Consider the following 21,254-nt stretch of genomic DNA (forward strand, 5'->3'; position numbering starts at 1 on the left):
TAAAAGGGGACAAAAATGTCCCTTTTCAGAAATTAAGGAGTTTTTTTTTTACACAATGAAAAATTGCATTGTATATGATGTGTGTTTGAAATTCGAAAAAATAGTCAAAAATACACAACTGGACCAAATATGATGAGTATCACTATCTACAGTGTGAAATTAGAGGAGAAAGTTCACCCCAAGTGGACAAAAATGTCCCCTATCAGGGATTAGGGTTAAAACTTCAAGATTTAATTGATTTCTATACAGCACAGCTATTGTTCAAAGCAAGTAAGGAATTATTACCGACAAATTAGTTTAGTTTAGTTTAGTTTAATGTTTATTTAACAGGGACAGTGCACAACATACAATTGAGCCAGATTATAGCCACAAGGTTAATTTTCATCTGTAGTCCTGTAGTTCCTGGACAGGAATTGATGTTAAATTAAAAAAAAAAAAAAAAAGATTAAAATTAATAATAATACAAAAATATAACAACAAAACACAATATTGGGTGAGACTATGTGCAGAATAGGCCTACAGTATATTGCATGACAAGTAGGCAAACGCAATTTAAAAATAAACTAAAGAAACAAAAACATGATATATGATAAAGTAAACACAAGTACACAAAATCAATGACTAAAAATGTCCACAGTGCTGCCCTGCTTTTAGCCACTTCTTAAGACCTGATTTAAAAGTACTAAGTGTGGTGCTTTCCCTGATACTAACAGGGATGCTATTCCACAGCCCTGATGTTTTTACTGAGAAGGCACTTGGTCCAAAAGTGGATTTTCTGAACCCACTTATGCAGTCCCCTCTAGATGATGCTCTATATACAAAGAATATTGTATATATAAGGTAACTACAATTTGAGGGGCTGTGGCAAATTCAAAGTACCAGCAGTGAGGACCACGAGGAAAACCATGTGTGTATCTGTATGTGGTGTCCGTCTATGGAACAGTCTATGTGCCAATATTAAACAATGCCCATCCATTCACCTTTTCAAACTAAGATACAAAAAAATTACATTATTAAAGTACAGTGCGCAAGAAGATCGCTGCGTACGAAAGTAAAATATGTTATAATCAGTTGCTGGTATTTTTTAAGGAAGAAGAAAGGGGGGAAGAGAAATGTATGTATAAATATATATATATATATATGTCAGTGTGTATGTATGTGTGAATGTGTATGTATTTTTTCCTTTCCTTTTTTGCAACTGTACTATGTAAACACATTTGATGGAGAACAAATTATGTAAATGGCGGCGGCCTTATTATTTATTAAGAACTGAATGGGGGTGGGAATCTATAAGCTTGTCTTCATCCCACTCCTTTCCAAGCTTATTTGAATTTGAACAAAAAAAAAAAATTGTAATGTCGCTTGTTCTGTATATTATTTTTGCTTGGAATAAACTAAACTAAACTAAACTAAACTAAACTAAACTTGTATACGAACAATGTTTTTAATGTTTGAGTTCATATGTAGGGATCTTGATAATACTACAAGCGAAGTTTGATGATATATCGAGCCTTATTTGTATTTTAAATTCAGCGATTCTGACATATGCGGCCGATAGAATTAAGCTGGGGAATCTTCGCCGTTGGTAGCGAACATGGCGCCCATGATTCGAGTTGGCCGAACTCTCTCAATACACGGCTCTGGCTCACATTATAAAGACTGAACCTGCAGACTGCAGCTGGCTGCCTTCATCATATGAACAAAATGACTTTGGAACAGATTTCCCTCCATTTCAGACACAACGGGACAACAATGCTGTCAGTAAAACATTCAAACTGACAAAGTACAACAATCTTTAGGAGAAGTTTCATCCTTAAAGCTTTTTACCAGTTACTGTGCAGGTTTGAAACTGCTCCTACTTTCCATCTTCACTGAGTAATGATGAGAAATGTGAGCTGTGGTAAAACTCCAGCATTAACTAAATATGACAGTGTTGTTAAAATATTAATATGACTGCTCTCTTCCATCATAAAACCTAATTTTAGAAAAATTTCCCACATTCCAATGTTCATCCTGACTGAGGGTGTAGTTACAGCTTATGGCCACCAGAGGGAAGCATAGAGACAGATGCAAAGAGGTTGTTAAGTTAGCAGAGACGCTATTAGATATCACTTCCGGTGAGGACATAAAATAAAAGCTTCACAAATAATTAATCGTCAAAGACCAACAAGCAAAGATTCCCAAAGTAACAGATACATTTTTTACGGTGGTCGACACGTGCAAATGGCAAAATAAATCCAACAGTAAAAATGCTGCGAGAGAAAAATGCAGCAATCACAACCGGAGCACACACGCTGCAAACCCCAAAACACAACGGAAGTTCACCAGGCCACGAGGCGGTCCCGACCTGTGGGATAGGGGATCGACTATGGGAGATCGAGCATATTAACAAAAGAGAAGAAAGTCAAAAGGTACGTTGTCCTTTATGTCTTTTTTAAACACTTGGCCGTAATCCTTTACCGTATTATAGGAGAGCAGCGGAGTTATGTCGCTAATGTTAGCGTGCTTTAATTTAATTTAATGTTAGCTTTCGCTCGGGGACATCGTCTCCTCATATGGACACTCACATGGTGAGAGATGACAAACCGAGTGCACGGAAATTACAGAGAGAGTACAGGGATATGGCAAGGGAAGAGAAAAGAGAACAAATGTGAAGAAGAGTAACAGAGGCAATGCCAGGAAGCAGAGACGGGGCATTAGGGCAAAATGTGGAGGTGATGAGGAGATGTGGAGGGCATTGAACAAGCTCAAGATTAAATAAAAAGCACAGAAAGGTGACAAAGTACCCTGTCTTTTTATGTAGTAATGATCACGATGCAATTTTGAAATTAAATTGACTGATTGGATTCATCATAGCATATAATTGTCTATTTTTCCAGGCTGCCATGTTTTGCCCTTTCTGCAGCCGAGATCTGGGGACAGTTCAAGTGTGCTGTCACTCATGTGGCAAAAATGTCCTGTTCTGGATGGACCTGATGAATGATCTGAGAGAGAGAGACATCTCTTCAGTGGGAGCCATTGGATACTTTGATCAGTTCATTTTTTGGGGGAAATCTCTTTATAAAGATGTGGAATGGAAAAAATGTGTTTGATCAGGAATAAATTCTGTCTAAACAATAAGATCAAGGAAGTGTCTTTCAAAATTAAACACAAAATATATCCATCAAAAATTGTTATATTTTTAGGTCAATTTCATATCCACAAAAAGGAAATGGACTGACAGAAAACCATTTTTTACACTTTTTTTGAAAGAACTATATCAATGCAGCACAGAAATCAATGGTGTAGAAATTCCCAAGACTGTAAAAACTTATTGAATTAATATGTTTTTCTTTACAGTGATGCAATTTGTATACATGATGCTTCTATACTCTTTGCACATTTATACTTTTATATTGTTTTCTTCCCCCGGCTAAAAAAGAGAAAGTTTGTGCTCTTCCTGTCGATGCAAATAAATAATCAGTTAATGTGGAGAATGTGAAATACAGTGAGGTGTGAAGGTTTGGGCAGCCTTGTTAATTTTCCTGATTTACCTTTATAAAGCATTGATTGTTTGGATAAAAAAAAAATCAGTTAAATATATCATATAGGGGACAAACACAGTGATATTTGAGAAGTGAAATGAAGTTTAAATGAATTACAGAAAGTGTGCAATAATTGGTTAAACAAAAGTAGGCAGGTGCATAAATTTGGGCACTGTTGTCTTTTTATTGATTTCAAAACCTTTAGAACTAATTATTGGAAGTCAAATTTGGTTTGGTAAGTTCAGTGACCCTTGACCTCCATACACAGGTTTATGAGAAAGGGTATTTAAGGGGGGCAATTGTAAGTTTTTCTCCTCTTTGCATCTTCTCTGAAGAGTCGCAGCATGGGAGTCTCAAAACAACTTTCAAATGACCTGAAAACAAAGATTGTTCACCGTCATGGTTTAGGGGAAGCATACAGAAAGCTATCTCAGAGATTTCAGCTTTCAGTCTCCACTGTGAGAAACATTGTGAGAAAATGGAAGACCACAGGCACAGTTCAAGTCAAGGCTCGAAGTGGCAGACCAAGAAAAATCTGAATAAACAGAAGCGAAGGATGTTGAGAACAGTCAGAGTCAACCCACAGAGCAGCACCAAAGACCTACAACATGGTCTTGCTGCTGATGGAGTCACTGTGCATCGTTCAACTATTCGGCGCACTTTACACAAGGAGATGCTGTATGGGAGAGTGATGCAGCGGAAGCCTTTTCTCCGCCCACATCACAAACAGAGCCGCTTCAGGTATGCTAAAGCACATTTGGACAAGCCAGCTTCATTTTGGAATAAGGTGCTGTGCACTGCTGAAACTAAAATTGAGTTATTTGGGCATAACAAGGGCCGCTATGCATGGAGGAAAAAGAACACAGCACTCCAAGAAAAACACCTGCTACCTACAGTAAAATTTGGTGGAGGTTCCACATGCTGTGGGGCTGTGTGGCCAGTACAGGGACTGGGAATCTTGTTAAAGTTGAGGGACGCATGGATTCCAATCGATATCAGCAGATTCTGGAGACCAAATGTCCAGGAATCAGTGACAAAGCTGAAGCTGCGCCGGGGCTGGATCTTCCAACAAGACAATGACCCTAAACACTGCTCAAAATCTACTAAAGCATTCATGCAGAGGAACAAGTACAACGTTCTGGAATGGCCATCTCAGTCCCCAGACCTGAATATCATTGAAAATCTGTGGTGTCACTTAAAGAGAGCTGTCCATGCTCGGAAACCATCAAACCTGAATGAACTAAAGAAGAATGGTCTAAAATACCAACAGCCACAATCCAGACTCTAATTAGAAGCTATAGGAAGCGTTTAGAGGCTGTTATTTCTGCGAAAGGAGGATCTACTAAATATTGAGTTAAGGTTTTTTTTTTTGGTGCCCAAATTTATGTACCTGCCTAATTTTGTTTAGACAATTATTGCACACTTTCTGTAATTCATATAAACTTCATTTCACTTCTCAAATATCACTGTGTTTGTCCCCTATATGATATATTTAACAAATTATTTTTTTATCCAAACAATCAATGCTTTATAAAGGTAAATCAGGAAAATTAACAAGGCTGCCCAAACTTTCGCACCCCACTGTATATATATATATTTTTTGCTTTAATTTGAAACTGCATTCATTTAATTGTTCATTTAATCGAGATTTAAATTTTATTTGTTATTTCAATTGGAATGCATTGAATTTATTGCTGTGTTAATTAGTTTTTTCCTGTATTTATTTCTGCATAATGTTCCCTTGTATTATACTGATCTATTTATAATGGGCTGTTATTGGGACAATAGCTACGGGGAGAAATGGGAAATAACTGAAGTAAATACATCTATGAATGAAATCTGTTTGAAAAATGAATAAAAATAATGCATGACGAGGTCAAAATAAGATAAATAAATAAATAATTTTAAAGGAGTAAGGATCAATATGATGTAAAGGAGAATCAAACTGAAAACTGAGGGACTTTAACACACTTAATGCAGTTGACAATTAAAACAGAAAATCCCAGCGCGCTCACACACCCACGTGCACGCGGCGCACGTGATTTCCAATAAATGCTCGGCTTGTGGTCGTGAGAAAAATAAAAAGTGAAGTGAAGTGAAGAAATGAAACTAAAGTGTTCAGGCTCCATTTTGAGTTAACAGCAGCAGGGTCAGCATCAGGGTGAGTGTGAACAACATTCTTCTTCTATTCCTCCAGAGTCTGAGTGCGTTTACAGGCTGAACTCTTCCACACAAACTGCTTTTATTGAACTGTGGAGTCTCTGTGAGGGTGTTACTTCCGGCTCGGTGAGACTTTGAACAGAGGACACTCCTTAATTTGACATGTCCGTTCAGATAACTGAACATTTATCTCCATACAAACACATTTTAGCGTCTTTTTATTTTTAATAGCATGTTGAAATCTCCTCGTCTCTCGTGTTTCCTCCCACAGATAAACATGTGGTATTCAACACTTTAAACATTAATAGTTTGAGTTGAAACTGTGCGCACCCCGCAGGAGCGCGCGCGCTGCGCTGTGACCAGAACAAGCGCTGCTTGTCTTATTTAGATCTTATTTTCCTCCGTGTTTGGGAAATGTAAAGTTCAGACATCCCCAGTTCCAAAAACTCATTTCAGGGCAGTGGCGTGCACACATAGACATCAGGTGGTGCTGAAGCACCACTACCTCTGCCCTTTATCAACGAAAGTGCCCTTTTGTAACTTCGTTGTTTTTATTTAAAAATTATTATTATTAACATTTTACTGAGTCCGGTTTTGAGATGATCTTTTGAAAACCTGAGCGATTAAAAACGACTGAAAACAATGCCCCGAAATGAGCCACCTCCTCGCGCACACCCGACCTCTGTCTCTCTTCCTTTGTCACGTGAACTCGCGCGGTCGCGCGCAGGGCGCACCAGATGCGCTGCAGCAGCACAGCAGCTTAGCAAGGCAAGGCAAGGCAATTTTATTTATAGAGCACAATTCATACACAAGGCAATAAAAGCATTAAAAAGAAATGAAAAAAATAATAATAAAAATGAAAAAAAAACATTAAAAATAATAATTCATTCATTCATTTAAAAGTGAAGAGTGCAGATAAAATACTTTCAGGTGTAATATGCACAGCTAAACAGAACTGTTTTCAGCCTGGATTTAAACATTGTCAGAGTTGAGGCCTGTCTCACATCTTCTGGAAGACTGTTCCAGATGTTAGGAGCATAAAACTGAAACGCAGCCTCACCTTGTTTAGTCCTGACTCTGGGCACCAGCAGGAGACCCCTCCCTGAGGTTCTCAGAGCCCGAGTTGGTTCATATGGCTCTAACATGTCAGAGATGTACTTTGGCGCTTGACCATGAAGAGACTTGTACACAAGCAGAGCTGTTTTAAAGTCTATTCTCTGAGCGACAGGAAGCCAGTGCAGAGACCTGAGCACTGGACTAATATGGTCGTATTTCCTGGTTCTAGTCAGGACTCGAGCAGGAGCGTTCTGGATGTACTGCAGCTGTCTTATAGCCCGTTTAGAGAGCCCAGTGAGCAGGCCGTTACAGTAGTCTAACCTGCTGGAGACAAACGCATGGATCAGTCTTTCTAAGACTGGTTTAGACACTATTCCTTTGATTCTGGCAATGTTTTTTAGATGGTAAAAAGCTGCTGATGTTACAGTTTTAATGTGGCTGTTAAAGTTCAGGTCTGAGTCCAATATTACCCCGAGATTTCTAACCTGATTATTAGGTTTTAGAGAGAGAGTCTCAAGGTGACTGATAACACTTTCAGGCAGGTGGCAGGCAGGCTTCTTCTCCCGTGCCCCACCAGCCAGTAACATACAGATCAAGTAAAATCGTACCGTTTTCCCTCTAAGCCCAACGTGTAATGACTTTGTTGTGAAGTAAAATCTCATACAAAGTCTCATACTGTCTCATAAAGTCTCATACAGCACCAAACAACTAAACATTTTTAGCCGACTGGTCACCTGATAAACTAGTTTAACGCTCTAGCCCAAATAAAAAAATACCCATCTGCCTTCATGTAATGACAACAGTCAGTAGCCTATAACTCCTTCTCGTACTTTTTGGTCTCTTTATTGTCTTTGTCTCTGTCTGTATATTGATTTACTAATTGCAGCAGAATGCCAAGAAAGGAGAGGCTGAAGAGAGAAAAGGTAAAGGAGCTACAGCAGGCAGCCCAGGGAAGCAGCTCTCTACTTTCCTGGATGAAAGCAAAGCAGCTAAGTAAGCAATTAAAGAGCAGCTAAAGACAGAACTAAAGGTCTTCCACTCCAGCTTTACTTCAAAGAACCTACAAGAAATACTTTCAATACTGAGGGAAAACAATGGCCAGCTGATCTTTCCTGCCTTTGTCAAAATGATCCAAATATATGCAACATTACCAGTGACGACTGCTTCAGTTGAAAGATCATTTTCCAAGCTGAAAATCATCAAAAGTAAACTAAGAAGCCTGTGTGGTGAAGAAAGGCTCTCTGACCTTCTCTTGCTTGCCATTGAAAAAGACATTGCGATAAATCACAGCAAGGTCATTAACATCTTTAAAGACATGGCACCAAGGAGGAGGCTGCTTTAGAGAAGTACACTTTAATTTCATTCAACATGTGCGTGTCATTTTTTTTATAATACAGTGGAAACCGCTTATAGTGGTCACGGATATAGTAATCAACCGCTTATATAGATCAAAAGGCTTGGGACGGAATCATTTCTATACAAATGCTGTTTAAATAATTCGTTTATAGTGATCAAGAAATCCGCTTATAATGTTCATTTTTGGCCATTTTATGAATGTAAACATGTGCAAAAATAATTTTAAAACTACGTGTAGCTATTTTATTTTTTACTTCCTTGATTCCTTTCTGGACGTCTGCTTCTGCCTCGCTAGCCAACGTAACGAGTTGACACCGGGCAGCAAGTGCGCGAATCATGGCTGGAAAAAGGAAGTCATGGAGGAGCATGTGTCCGAGGATGGGTGCTGGAGAGCGGATTGAATGCGCGTGTGACCGCTGGAAGCTCCAGGCTGGTTCTTGTAAGATGGGAGGCCGGTGTTCATTCGATTTCTCCTACTTGTCGAGAATTGCTACTTTGTGGTTTTGCGCATGCGCCGAGCCGATTTTCTAAGTTTGGTTTTCACGCCAAGTAGCACAAATCGACAGAACACCGGCACGGAGGAGCATAGATCCGAGCAGGGGTGCTGAAAGGCGGATTGAATTCAAACTTTATTTTCTGACTTGTAAGAAAAAAAATGCACCGGCGGCACAGCAGAGAATAAGTAACGTACTGTATTTGAGTTAGCCTACAGTATGTCTGCGCACTGCGCAGTACTGTAATTAAACTTGCATGATAATAAAATTCAGTAAATGCTGAAGCTATCCGTTTCATTTCATTTTTCTCATTGAAAAACGATACAAATGGCATTTAGATGATATTCTCCATAAAAAATAAGTGAAATACCTGTACTGTAATACAACTTCGGTTTTAGTAATCAACCGCTTATAGTGTTCAAATTGGCTCTGGACCAACGTGATCACTATAAGCGGTTTCCACTGTATAGTCTTCTACGTGCGCTAAAAAGTGCCCTTTTTCCCCCCCTGAGCACTTGCCCCCCAAATGTCTGTGCACGCCACTGAGGCTGACGCTCATGGGAAATGTCGCTGACCTTTATTACTCTGATCACATGACAGTCGTTTGGACTTTTTAGGAAAATATTTGCAACTTATCTCCATGAAAATATGAAATATTTGTTTTAAAAGTTGAGTCGCAGTTATGCCATTCTTGTTTTTGCTTCATATTGTAGAAATAAACGACAGAAATGTGATTTCTGATCAACGTCTTTGGGTGATAAGAACTCCCAGCTGCTGAAAGAGGTTTGAATGATTTCATGGTGCAACAGACAGAATCATTTTCCATCCAGATGTTCAGAAGCGTCTTTGAGCTGCTCTGTGAGCGCCACAAACACACTCAGCTAACATGAACTCACCTGATTTAATGTAAATCAAAGGGGGCGGAGCTTCAGACCAGGTGAACCAGTTGCATCAGATTATGAAAGAACACAAACACACTCTTTGTTAGAAACTTATCATGTATATTACCTTGGTGTCAGGTCAATTTGAGATCTTTCAGTTACATTTACTCCTGCTGTTTTACCGTTGCTCTTTAACAGAACTTTAGACGAGCTTCGTCTTTGTTCACCTTGTAAAGACACTTTGAAGGTAACAATAAGCGGACTTATTTACCTGCGGTGAGTCCTGGCTGAGTTGATAAATGTGTCCTCCCCTCAGACGGAGAAGATATATATACATGTTTCTAAAGCTTCAACATGTTTTTTCTCATTAGCAGGTAACTCAGGTGAACTCATTCTAACCTCTGAACTCCCTTTGGAAAAATGAAACTACAATATAATAAAACTACATCTCCCAATGAGTCCTTGACAGCAGCTGTGGAGGCTGACGTTCATGGGAAACTGAGTTGAACTTTACTGTTCTGCTCACATGACAGTAGTTTGGACTTTTCTACAACATATTTGCACTTTATCTGCATGAAAAGACACGAAGGTGATGATCACACAGTGTGTAGAGTGTGAGCTGTCAGAGAGGAAGTGGAGACACTTTGAATGACGGCTGGATAAAGCTGCAGCTCAAACCCTGAGTGTGACGTTGCTGTGTGTGAAGACACTTAAATTAACATGTGAGATATGAATGGGAGTGTCAGCGTTGGAGCGGGTGCTAAAAGCTGACCTTTGAGTGCTATAAACTCATAAACTGTGATGAGCTCACCTGATTTCCTGTAAATGAAACAGGACCGAGGTGAACCACATTCAGACGGGTCAGGCTCCATTTTGAGTCGACAGCAGCAGGAGGAAACCTGACGTCAGAATCAGGTGAGTGTGAACAACCTTCTTCTTATTTCACTGTCAGAGTCTCTGAGTGGGTTTCCTCTCTGTGGACTGCAGAGGAAGAAGAAGCAGAACTCAGCAGCTTGTTTCTGGTGTTGAAACGAAGCTGATCGGACTGCTCTGATACAAAGAACTGATCCAACTCAGGTGTAAAACCATCAAGTTCAGATCGTTTCAGCTTTCTGACTCACTGCTTAGTTCAGATTGTTTCAGCTTTCTGATTCACTCTTTAGTTCAGATTGTTTCAGCTTTCTGATTCACTCTTTAGTTCAGATTGTTGGGTGTGAGGCAGCTGTTGGTCTGACTGATGAAGAAGGCAACAACTTTTATCCTCCAGCAAAGATTTTCTTTCCTTTGGCGGCCATTTTCTCTGCTGAAGCTGCGTCACTGCTGGGGAACGCGTTGCTATGATCACCACTTTGAGAACCTTTCTGTTCCTGAATCCTTTCTACAGATTATGAGACGTCTCATCAGAAGCTGGATCATTACTGAAGGAGTTTACTGACAGAATGAGTGAATGAACATGTAGATAACACACAGATAAACGCAGTGAAGCTGATGTGTTTTAATCAGGACTTCAGAGCAGCTTTGGCAGCAGTAACTCATCTGTAAATCCAAACTCCACAAAGCTGCATCAGCTGATCAGCTGGGTCAGCACAAACTGAGTCTGACGGCTTGGAGGAAAGAAATGACGTCTCCTTTCTCTAAAGTTCTTTCTGACGTGGAACAGAAAGAAAAGCAGGAGGTAAAAGCTTGTTTCAGTTTGGCTGTGAGACTTGAACAGAGGGGTTTGTCTTCATTCTTTTCTTCTCTCAGACTGACTGAAGTCCAGAAGATGGACAGAGCAGAGTCTGCAGCATGCAGCGGTCGCTCTACGAACAGGAACCCATCCAGACCTCCAGAACTCAGTGATGGACCTGGACCATCAGACACAAAGTAAGACAACTGCTCCTGAAGGGGGGGTCAGCTTATTATCTGGATATATCACCATGGCAACGTATACAGCAAACCCAAACAGGGTATGAAGCAGGTTGAACATATTCCGGATATATTTTGGTTATTTAGATTAACTACCAATCAGATCAGTCTGAGCAGCGTCAGGATGCAGGTCATCAACTCCGTTATTCTGAGACATGCTTCATGGTTCAGACTCCTGATCAGGTGGCAACAGTCAACAAAACACACAGAGGTGGAGTTCAGAGGCTGTAACACTCACTGCTGCAGACTAAATAAATGCTGTTTTATTCTTGTCTAAGTTTGGTGACCCAGGCTAAAAGTGTGTTAAAATTTTTTTTAAAACGGATTCTTCTGAGCTACATACACAGCAACAATCTCCTGCAGGTGCAGAACATGATGTTAAACAGGAAGTAACAAACCGTCATTTAAAAAGGAAATCCTTTCTCTCTTTTAAAATGTCTTGACCAAGATAGGCAGCAGCTCAGGGTTCTATGAAGCAGGATCAATATATCCAGTTTATCTGTCTAAGTGATCTGGTTAACTAACCCAAACCATGGATATCTGACACACCGCGGTGAGGTCAAGTGGCTTTTTGTCTCGTCATTTCCTGTTTTATTTTGAAAGGTTAACTCTCCTCTCGTTTCAGGTCACTTGCCCTTCCTCTCGTGTTCCAGTCTGATTGTCGTATGAATGATTCCACCTGTTCCCTATTATCACTGTGTGCATAAGAGTCTGCGTCTCCCCCCGTCTTGTGCCAGTGTGTCGTATCTGTCCGATTGATGTGCATCACTCTCGCCTTTGTTCCAAGCCTGACCACAGCCACGTTTTCAAGTATTGCATTTTGGTATTATTCCTTATCAAGAGAGGTTTTTTGATCATGTTTGATAAATTAGTCCTGTTAAAGTAGCAGGAGTGACTTTTAGTTAAAATTTTGATAGACCCTTTTGTTTGTTCCTCCACATAGTGGAGTGATTTTGATTTCCTTGATAAATTTTCATAGATATACTTCTCTGATTTTGGAGAAGTGTATAACTATTTATATATATATATATATATATATATATAAAATTATATAGCCTGTTTTGTTTCTCTCTCTGGAGACTCTTGATAACATCTGCTCCTACAATAAAAGCTTTGGATATAACATCTCCTGCTCCTGCGTCCTCCATTCCCTCGGTGTGACAACCAAGTGGTACTACAATGCTAGTTATCCACTCTATAAGTGAAAATGTTTTCTGACTCTGTTTTACATGTGCTCCTTCAGGTAAAACAGGTGGAGTTGGCATCAGCTGACTGATCAGAATCTATGAATCTATCAGCTGCTGCAGACAAAGCAGGAAGGGAAGAAGACAAAAAGGAAAAAGAATACCAGCAGCTGATAATGTAAAGATATAAATAAATACTTTTAGGGTGTAGAATATTTCTTGGTTTGTGTTTGCAGAGGTCAGCACCACAGACAGAGAGCAGAGTCTCCAGGATCTGACTGTCTGTCTATGAAGAGTGACCGGTCCAAAGGAGGAGCTCCAGACTTCAGTGGTGAACCCGGACCCTCAGACACAAAGTAAGAGAACAGAAACAGAGATTTCAGCATCTTCCGTGATCGACTTGTTGCATAAATGAATAGATAAAGAACAAATTAATTCAGGGTTAATATCATAAATATATAAATAAAGGATTAAATCAATGAAACAAATAGAAAATTAAAATGTCAGGTTAAATAAACAGGTTTTAACACAGTTAAATGAAGGCAGAAATATCAATTTATTTCACAGTCGGTACATTAATAACAGAGTAAAAAGATCTGTACCTTTATTTAGTAGCATTTATTGGTATATTCATGTTCTATGTTATCATATATATATATATTTATGTTATTTTGAAATGAGGCAGCTTCAGTTCTCCATATTAGAGATTATCAGGAGCAGAAACAGTGAAACAGCTGAGTGTATTACAGGAGTGGTAAATGTTGCCTGAAGGGAAATGATGTCACTGCAGCATCAATCATTAGCAAGGATCAGCTGTTCTTATAGATAACATAATAAAACATAAATAATCCGACAAACATGTAGAAAGTTGAAGTGGAGCAGAGAGGAAGGTGTGGTAGAAACTTTCAGAGGTCTCCGTCAGTGGGTTGGGGTGTTGCTTCTGTAGCTTAGCAACAACTTAGCTGATGATGTGACACACAGCGTCAGCAGCTAACTCAGGTGAACTCTCTCAGTAGACAACATGGACAGAAGCTCACAGCCAGCAGTTCAACATCTGGGGTGCAGAGACGCTGCTTCTCAGTGACATGTCCAGGATTACAGCATCTGTTGTTAACCAGCTCTGTGATCCTCCTCCTTTCCTGTTAGCGCTCTGTCTGCAGTCTCTGTCTGATATGAGTCACAACATGTTTATTTGAGCAGAGAACACCCTGACCTCAGCCTCAGCAGACAGTATGTGGTGTGGATATGATATGGATTAACTCTCACAGATGAAGAATATCTCCTGATATCTTTATTAGTTCCTGGTCACTGCAGAGAAACTCAGAGGGTCAGAACCCTCCAGAGGTTCCTGGTCTCTGTGGAAGGTTCCTGCAGAGGAAACGTGGCCTCTGATGTCAGTCAGATAGAAAAGCTGTAATGTGATCTAAGAGGACTGTTCCACAGAGGAAAGCTTCTGATTCTCTGCAGCAGTTTGTGTGTTCACAGCTTCTTAAATGGTTTTAATGAGAGAATTTCTCAGAGATTGATGTGATATGAATAACAACATGTTTGTGTTTGCAGAGGTCAGCACCACAGACAGAGAGCAGAGTCTCCAGGATCTGACTGTGTGTCTATGAAGAGTGACCGGTCCAAGGATATTCAGGCAGACTTTAGAAATGAACCTGGACCCTCAGACAGAAAGTAAGAGAACTGAAACAGAGATTTCAGCATCTCCCATGATCTTCTTGTTGAAAAAAAGGACAAATTAATTCAGGGTTAATATCATAAATATATGAATAAAGGATCAAATCAATGAAACAAATAGAAAATTAAAATGTCAGGTTAAATAAACAGGTTTTAACACAGTTAAATGAAGGCAGAAATATCAATTTATTTCACAGTCGGTACATTAATAACAGAGTAAAAAGATCTGTACCTTTATTTAGTAGCATTTATTGGTATATTCATGTTCTATGTTATCATATATATATATATTTATGTTATTTTGAAATGAGGCAGCTTCAGTTCTCCATATTAGAGATTATCAGGAGCAGAAACAGTGAAACAGCTGAGTGTATTACAGGAGTGGTAAATGTTGCCTGAAGGGAAATGATGTCACTGCAGCATCAATCATTAGCAAGGATCAGCTGTTCTTATAGATAACATAATAAAACATAAATAATCCGACAAACATGTAGAAAGTTGAAGTGGAGCAGAGAGGAAGGTGTGGTAGAAACTTTCAGAGGTCTCCGTCAGTGGGTTGGGGTGTTGCTTCTGTAGCTTAGCAACAACTTAGCTGATGATGTGACACACAGCGTCAGCAGCTAACTCAGGTGAACTCTCTCAGTAGACAACATGGACAGAAGCTCACAGCCAGCAGTTCAACATCTGGGGTGCAGAGACGCTGCTTCTCAGTGACATGTCCAGGATTACAGCATCTGTTGTTAACCAGCTCTGTGATCCTCCTCCTTTCTTGTTACCGCTCTGTCTGCAGTCTCTGTCTGATATGAGTCACAACATGTTTATTTGAGCAGAGAACACCCTGACCTCAGCCTCAGCAGACAGTATGTGGTGTGGATATGATATGGATTAACTCTCACAGATGAAGAATATCTCCTGATATCTTTATTAGTTCCTGGTCACTGCAGAGAAACTCAGAGGGTCAGAACCCTCCAGAGGTTCCTGCTCTCTGTGGAAGGTTCCTGCAGAGGCCTCTGATGTCAGTCAGATAGAAAAGCTGTAATGTGATCTAAGAGGACTGTTCCACAGAGGAAAGCTTCTGATTCTCTGCAGCAGTTTGTGTGTTCACAGCTTCTTAAATGGTTTTAATGAGAGAATTTCTCAGAGATTGATGTGATATGAATAACAACATGTTTGTGTTTGCAGAGGTCAGCACCACAGACAGAGAGCAGAGTCTCCAGGATCTGACTGTCTGTCTATGAAGAGTGACTGGTCCAAGGATATTCAGGCAGACTTTAGAAATGAACCTGGACCCTCAGACAGAAAGTAAGAGAACTGAAACAGAGATTTCAGCATCTCCCATGATCTTCTTGTTGCATTTGGATTTTTTTAAACTCAGCTTTAATATTGAAAAGAGCAAAAATATCCAGTTAAGAAGGTTAGCACGCTGACCTTCCAGCTGCCCCATCAACAAAGGACAGAAAGTCATGTGATCTGATTTGATCAGCAACAACTCAGACCAGCCTGTCAATAGGACAGCTGTTCTGAAGTCTTTGGGAAGTGAGGTTCCAGTCACTTCTAGCTGCTTCCAGACATCCAGTAAAGTAAGACAGCAACATTTGAGTTCTTTTAAATCTTTGAGAACAGTAGAAACTGCAGCCCAGTGTGGGCCACAAGAAAGGAAACAATCAGCTCAAGTCAAACAGAGGATTCAAGTTTAACACTCCATGCTACTCTGTGCAATGTATGGAGAGTTCACTCAGAGGCACAGCTGACCGTGAGCTGCCCTCAAGATGCCGTTCTGTCTTTAAATGAAATAAAATCCTGCTTAATTTACAGATTAGTTACATGAAACAAATGAACAGATGACTTAACTGCTAACCTGGACAGTATCTGTTTAATAAATGACCAGGCTTCTTTGCAGTAAGAAGATGGTGATCAACATATTCAGGATTACTAAAGTCTGGATCATAGAGTTCTACAGAAGCTAAAGAAATGTCTTCTAATATGTGTGTTTAATCAAAGTAAAACTCAGTGATAACTTACTTTGTTCATTTACCCACACTTTGTGGGACCAACTGAGCTTAAAACAAATCAGCCACACTTCACCATGACAGAACCCTCCAGAGGTTCCTGGGCCCTCATTCATCATTAGTGCGTAGAATCCCTTCTGAGGCTACGTGCCCACGACAACGCTCTGAAGCATAAAAGCAGATGTCCGTTTTTTTCCTCCACAATTTATCTGCGTTCTCACGAGCGCTTGGGGGTGGATATCTGTCTATCCATGGGAACAGGGAAAACGTATAAAACTCGCAGTTTGCCGATGTAGTATGCACGCCCGGACGTAGGTGGCAGTAGCAACAATACCTTTGGTATTGTTATATGAGTTATATTGTTATATATTAATAAATATGAGAAATGCCTGTTTTGTGGCTACTTCCTCCGCGTCAGTTGGAAGAAAATGGCGAAGCGCGGCGGCAACAACAGTACGCCTTCAAACTTTGTTTGGACAGATGATGAGGTCCAGTTGCTCCTGAACACGACACTGAACTACAAAGCCAGGAAGGCAGTGGATAATGTGGATTGGGAGAGTGTCCAAAATAAATATAGTGAGATATGGGAGTCGTTCATGGAGAACTACCCACTTAACGTGTGCAAAAAACGCACTTCTGCGTTTTGAACTGTTCTTACGGCGACGAGAGGTTGGATCGTTTTCAAGATCTCCACTCTGGAGGGCGTTTGCGTTTTCTCCGTTTTGAACTCCTAAAAACGCCGTCGCCGTGTGCAAGATAGGCACATCTGTCTAAATGTTCTGCGTTTATCTGTCGTTACCGTTGTCGTGGGCACGTAGCCTAAATCCTGTCGTATGAGTGAAATTTAGAATGTGCCCAAATACAAAAAAATCGGCATTCATCAAACGTTCTTAGACAGATCATACGCACACCGGTAGGTAATCTGCAATGATAAATACCACACCTGACAGTTCACCTTGCGCGGGCACGAGCAGACTAATTTGCATCATGGAACGCCCCCAAGTAACCATATATGGTACCAACATTCCCTTTAAAAGCCACCGGAACTTGCTTGCTTGCTTGCGCTTGACTCAGAGCGCGGATCTCGAAAACACATGAGAAGCAATACAGAATCATACGCTGCGGACAGCACAGCTTTATGCCAATTACGCACACAGGCTCCACACCTCCACACATGCATCGCGTCTGCAATCATAACTCATTAGGGGAAATCACATTTTGCCAATATTTTAGAGACCCCCCAACATTTCCCAAATCATGTTTTCGGGGGGTCTCGTGTCAGTTTCAGGGGGTCTCGGATCCCCCGAGTCCCCCCGTAGTTCGAACACTGAATATAACCGATGTTGCAAACATGCTGCGCAACACTCACCAATAAGCCATCCATCTTCAACAGCTCCTTCTTGTAAACGAAGGCCCACGGAGCTGTTCTGCAAAATAAAGGAATCGTGCGTCCCCCCCTGGCCATCGGGCAACGACATTGAGAAGCAGCATATCACTGTCGCATATAAGCTGTACATTAATGGAGTGCTTCCCATTCCTATTCACGAAGTTGTATTCGTGCTGTGATGGTGCTTTTAGTGCGACGTGAGTGCAGTCTATTGCTCCTATGACGTTGGGGAACTGCGCGATACCATAAAACCCTAATGTCTGCCTGGCGTGGACCCCCATAAGGGAATCGAATGTAAGTCGGGGCCAAAGAAATAATCGCATCCAACACAGTGGGCAGAATTCGGCTCATGGACGGCTGAGAAATGCCGCATCGATGGCCCCAATTCACGGCAGAGGTCGAGCAATATATGTTTTGGAAATCTGAACCTGCTTAGAAGCCACTCACTACTTTCTGCCAATAAATCTGCACGCTCCCTAAACACGCGCTCCCTCCGTAGCGCACGGTTTTCCAGATCCTCAAGCAATGCAAGATGGGCCATGTTGCGTTCTGAATGGCATGTCCTACGTGTGCCTTTTATACCCATATCAATTCAACTAGGCTGATTATTGTCAGGTCTTCTGGTGAAACAATTATTGTTACACTCTGAATGAAATGCAATGAACGCCAGGTAGGTCTAATCCACCGTGCTTTGGAATTGCATAGGCTACGCGGACCCAAATGCCGTCAGACATACTGTAATGCAACAATTGAATGAACATTGTAATATTCCCCTGTGCAGCGATCAACACCATTTGCTGTTTCGTAATTCTACCACTAGGCAATGTGCGTAAGCATGGTCAAAACTGTGCGTAGATTTAGGCACATTTCTAAGTTCAAGTACATGTTCATAAATCCCACACTTTGCTCAGGAATGATCGCACGCACGACTTTATTTTTGGATGGTTTATAAAGTGGTGTGACGTTTCTGCAGTGTTGTTATGTGCTTTGGGCACATTAGTAATTATTTTGGTAATTAATTAGTTAACGTTCATTGGAGGCGCTGTTGGTCCGCCGATAAATAGGCTGGGTTTCGACATGTCGGGGAAATTCCACTTCCACCTTGCCGCTCGCTTCCGCTCGCTCCATCACCAACGGGAACGCGCCTTGACGCGGTGCGCGCTCGTCCAGTCGCGGTAGGCCGCAGCTGACGTATCCAGCCTGTCATGCGGTATTTTTGGTTAGTCTTTGTTTGTTCGTTTTTCTAGTTAGGATTTTGGCCTGGTGGGACCGGTTGTCCTGGTTTCGATCTTTCTTTTGCATTAGGTTCCTTTTTGCTTTAGTCCGGTACTCGTAGGGGCTTCGACGGCCCTGTATAGGGTTGGCCCCCTGCTGTACCGTTTTGTTATATTTGATCGGCTCACCAGGTCCAACTTTTGTTAATACTTTTGGGGTTGTGTTTTTTCTTTTTCTTTCTTTTTTTGGGGCACGGGAAAACTGAGGGAAGTTTAACTCTCTTTTTCTTCACAGAAAATCAAAAGCAGCTGAATCAAGAACTAAAGTTCCAGAGAGTTTAATAATAAAATATATATTTTTGTACCCTCAATCTTGTCTCGTGTCCTCCAAATATGTTGTGCCTTGGTGGCCGTAACAAGTGTGCAAGTTGTTGTTTTACGTGGAAGGTTTATTATTGCCCATTGGCCACCACGTATTTGGTTAGCATGACAGGCTGCGCAAACAGCGCAATCGCCGCACAGGGAGCGCCGATTTGCACCTGTCTGTGTCCTACTGTCAGTATTTGACAACCTCTAGCAATGGGATTGCGCTTCAAATAACCCGGAGTTCCCCTTTAAGTTCAAGAGTGGTAGGTGTTGGGTTTCTCATCCTAATACAGCCAAAGAGGTTTTCCAGGCAGTCCTGGGAGAACCGAGATGTCAGGACGAATGGAAAGCCCTGCGAGAGAAGCTCAGCCTGAATATCCAGAATTGATGATGTGGAAAGTACGACAGCTGACTGCACGGGTTTCCAATGGCCTTTTGCCCCGATAGATATGTTCTTCATCACCCATATGGCCGAGCGCAGATGTGACAGTGCAGCTTGGTATGAATCCTGGTTGACCTGACTCAGTGCCAGACAGGGTGTCTACCTGACATGAGATCAAACCATCTGTTGAAAAAATCTAAGAACCACGCTGTGGTAAGAAGATCTGTGTCAAATCCTTCTGAATGCACTAAGTAGCGCAGTGCGGAGCTCACTCAATGACTGAAACAGTGTAAGGCATTGGACACCTTCATTTTACCAAAGTGGGATGGTGTCAGTGTGTGTTCCTTCAGTTTTGGGGCAAGCTTCAGGGCCCTCAAGCTTCAGGGCCCTCAAGCTTCAGGGCCCTCATTTATCAGGACAAAATGTCCTGATAAAGAGGTTAACCTGCTGCTGTCTCATGTTGCCATGGCAACAGATGGGAGAACAGCACTCAGTGTGATGTCAAACCAAGATGGCTGCGCACAATCTGACGTGGCCCAAGTTTTTTACAGGAGGGTAGATGCTGCCTGCTCAGGCGCACTGTGGCTCTCACAGAACTTTTTCTTTTAGATTCTGATCATTTCAAGTTTAGTTGAAATGATTCTAAACTCTACTTCCAGTTCAGGAGCAACATGGACCCTGAACAGGACCACGTGTTCGTCAGTGATGTCAGTACACTTATTGGCTCTTTGTGATTACTAAAGAGTTTATTTATTTCTTAATTCTAAAAATAGCAAATGTAGAAATGGTTAGAATTAATTTAAAATCTAATGAAATGTTTTCTGTGGGGCAGCAGCAGTAATATTCACACAGTGAAGTCAGCACATGAACTGAATATTGATCCCAATGTAAAATGCTGCTGCAGGAAGGGTTGAGTTTGTATTCACATAAAAACAGAGTTCATGCCAAAGGGAGTTATTTTAAAGTTATTTTAGTGATGAAGACATGTGTTGACAGAGGGCGGAAGAGGAGCGGTGTTTGTGAGGAGGAGCAGCTGTCCTGCTGTGCTCTGTGTCAGGGCGTCCTGAAGGATCCGGTCTCTACCAGCTGTGGACACTGGTTCTGCAGACAGTGCATCACCTCATACTGGGACCAGTCTGCTCCCTCAGGAGGCTCATACTGGGACCAGTCTGCTTCCTCAGGAGGCTCCTCCTGTCCCCAGTGTGGAGAAAGATCCAGAACCAGAGCTGCACCAGGTCAGATATTTCTGTTAACCCGTTACTACCTGATGCATCACGTGTGTTTTTACCTCATGAAATCAAGTTTGATTTTACACAAAGCTTTGGGTCTGATGGTTTTAATGCAGACACATTGTGGTGTCAAACAGAACAACAACAGTTGTTAGGACCTGACTCACATGGACACAACAGAAGAGACACACCATGAATTAAAGTTAGAGAATCATTTTAATAACTATCATCAGACTGAATTTATACGCCAAATCCAACCTTCATATCACGAGGTGTGGAAATCAGTTAAATCAGAGGTGGATCATATGAGTTGAATTAAACTAAACGAACACAATGACCAAGATGGCAGCACATTGTGTAGAAGAGCAGAGTGATTAGACTGAAATCAGGACTAAAGGAGCCAAAGTAACACAGAAGGAGC

At 41.2% G+C, this 21,254-nt stretch overlaps 1 protein-coding gene across 9 annotated transcripts in view; it reads left to right on the top strand.

Annotated features, from left to right (window-relative positions):
* LOC142385491 (NLR family CARD domain-containing protein 3-like) overlaps positions 1–21,254 on the top strand; it is a 250,038-nt gene that overhangs the window by 189,903 nt on the left and 38,881 nt on the right. The window contains exons 1-7 of one of the 9 annotated variants that reach the window (XM_075472086.1): positions 5,559–5,685; positions 9,843–10,386; positions 10,670–11,337; positions 12,800–12,919; positions 14,124–14,243; positions 15,429–15,548; positions 20,601–20,839. In XM_075472086.1, coding sequence (XP_075328201.1) covers positions 11,090–11,337; positions 12,800–12,919; positions 14,124–14,243; positions 15,429–15,548; positions 20,601–20,839 — 847 coding nt within the window. In that variant the 5' untranslated portion in view covers positions 5,559–5,685; positions 9,843–10,386; positions 10,670–11,089. The other 8 variants (XM_075472087.1, XM_075472089.1, XM_075472091.1 and 5 more) reach the window with 8 other exon arrangements.

The sequence above is a fragment of the Odontesthes bonariensis genome, chromosome 8, assembly GCF_027942865.1.
Source record: "Odontesthes bonariensis isolate fOdoBon6 chromosome 8, fOdoBon6.hap1, whole genome shotgun sequence".
In the NCBI taxonomy this organism is placed as follows: Eukaryota; Metazoa; Chordata; class Actinopteri; order Atheriniformes; family Atherinopsidae; genus Odontesthes; species Odontesthes bonariensis.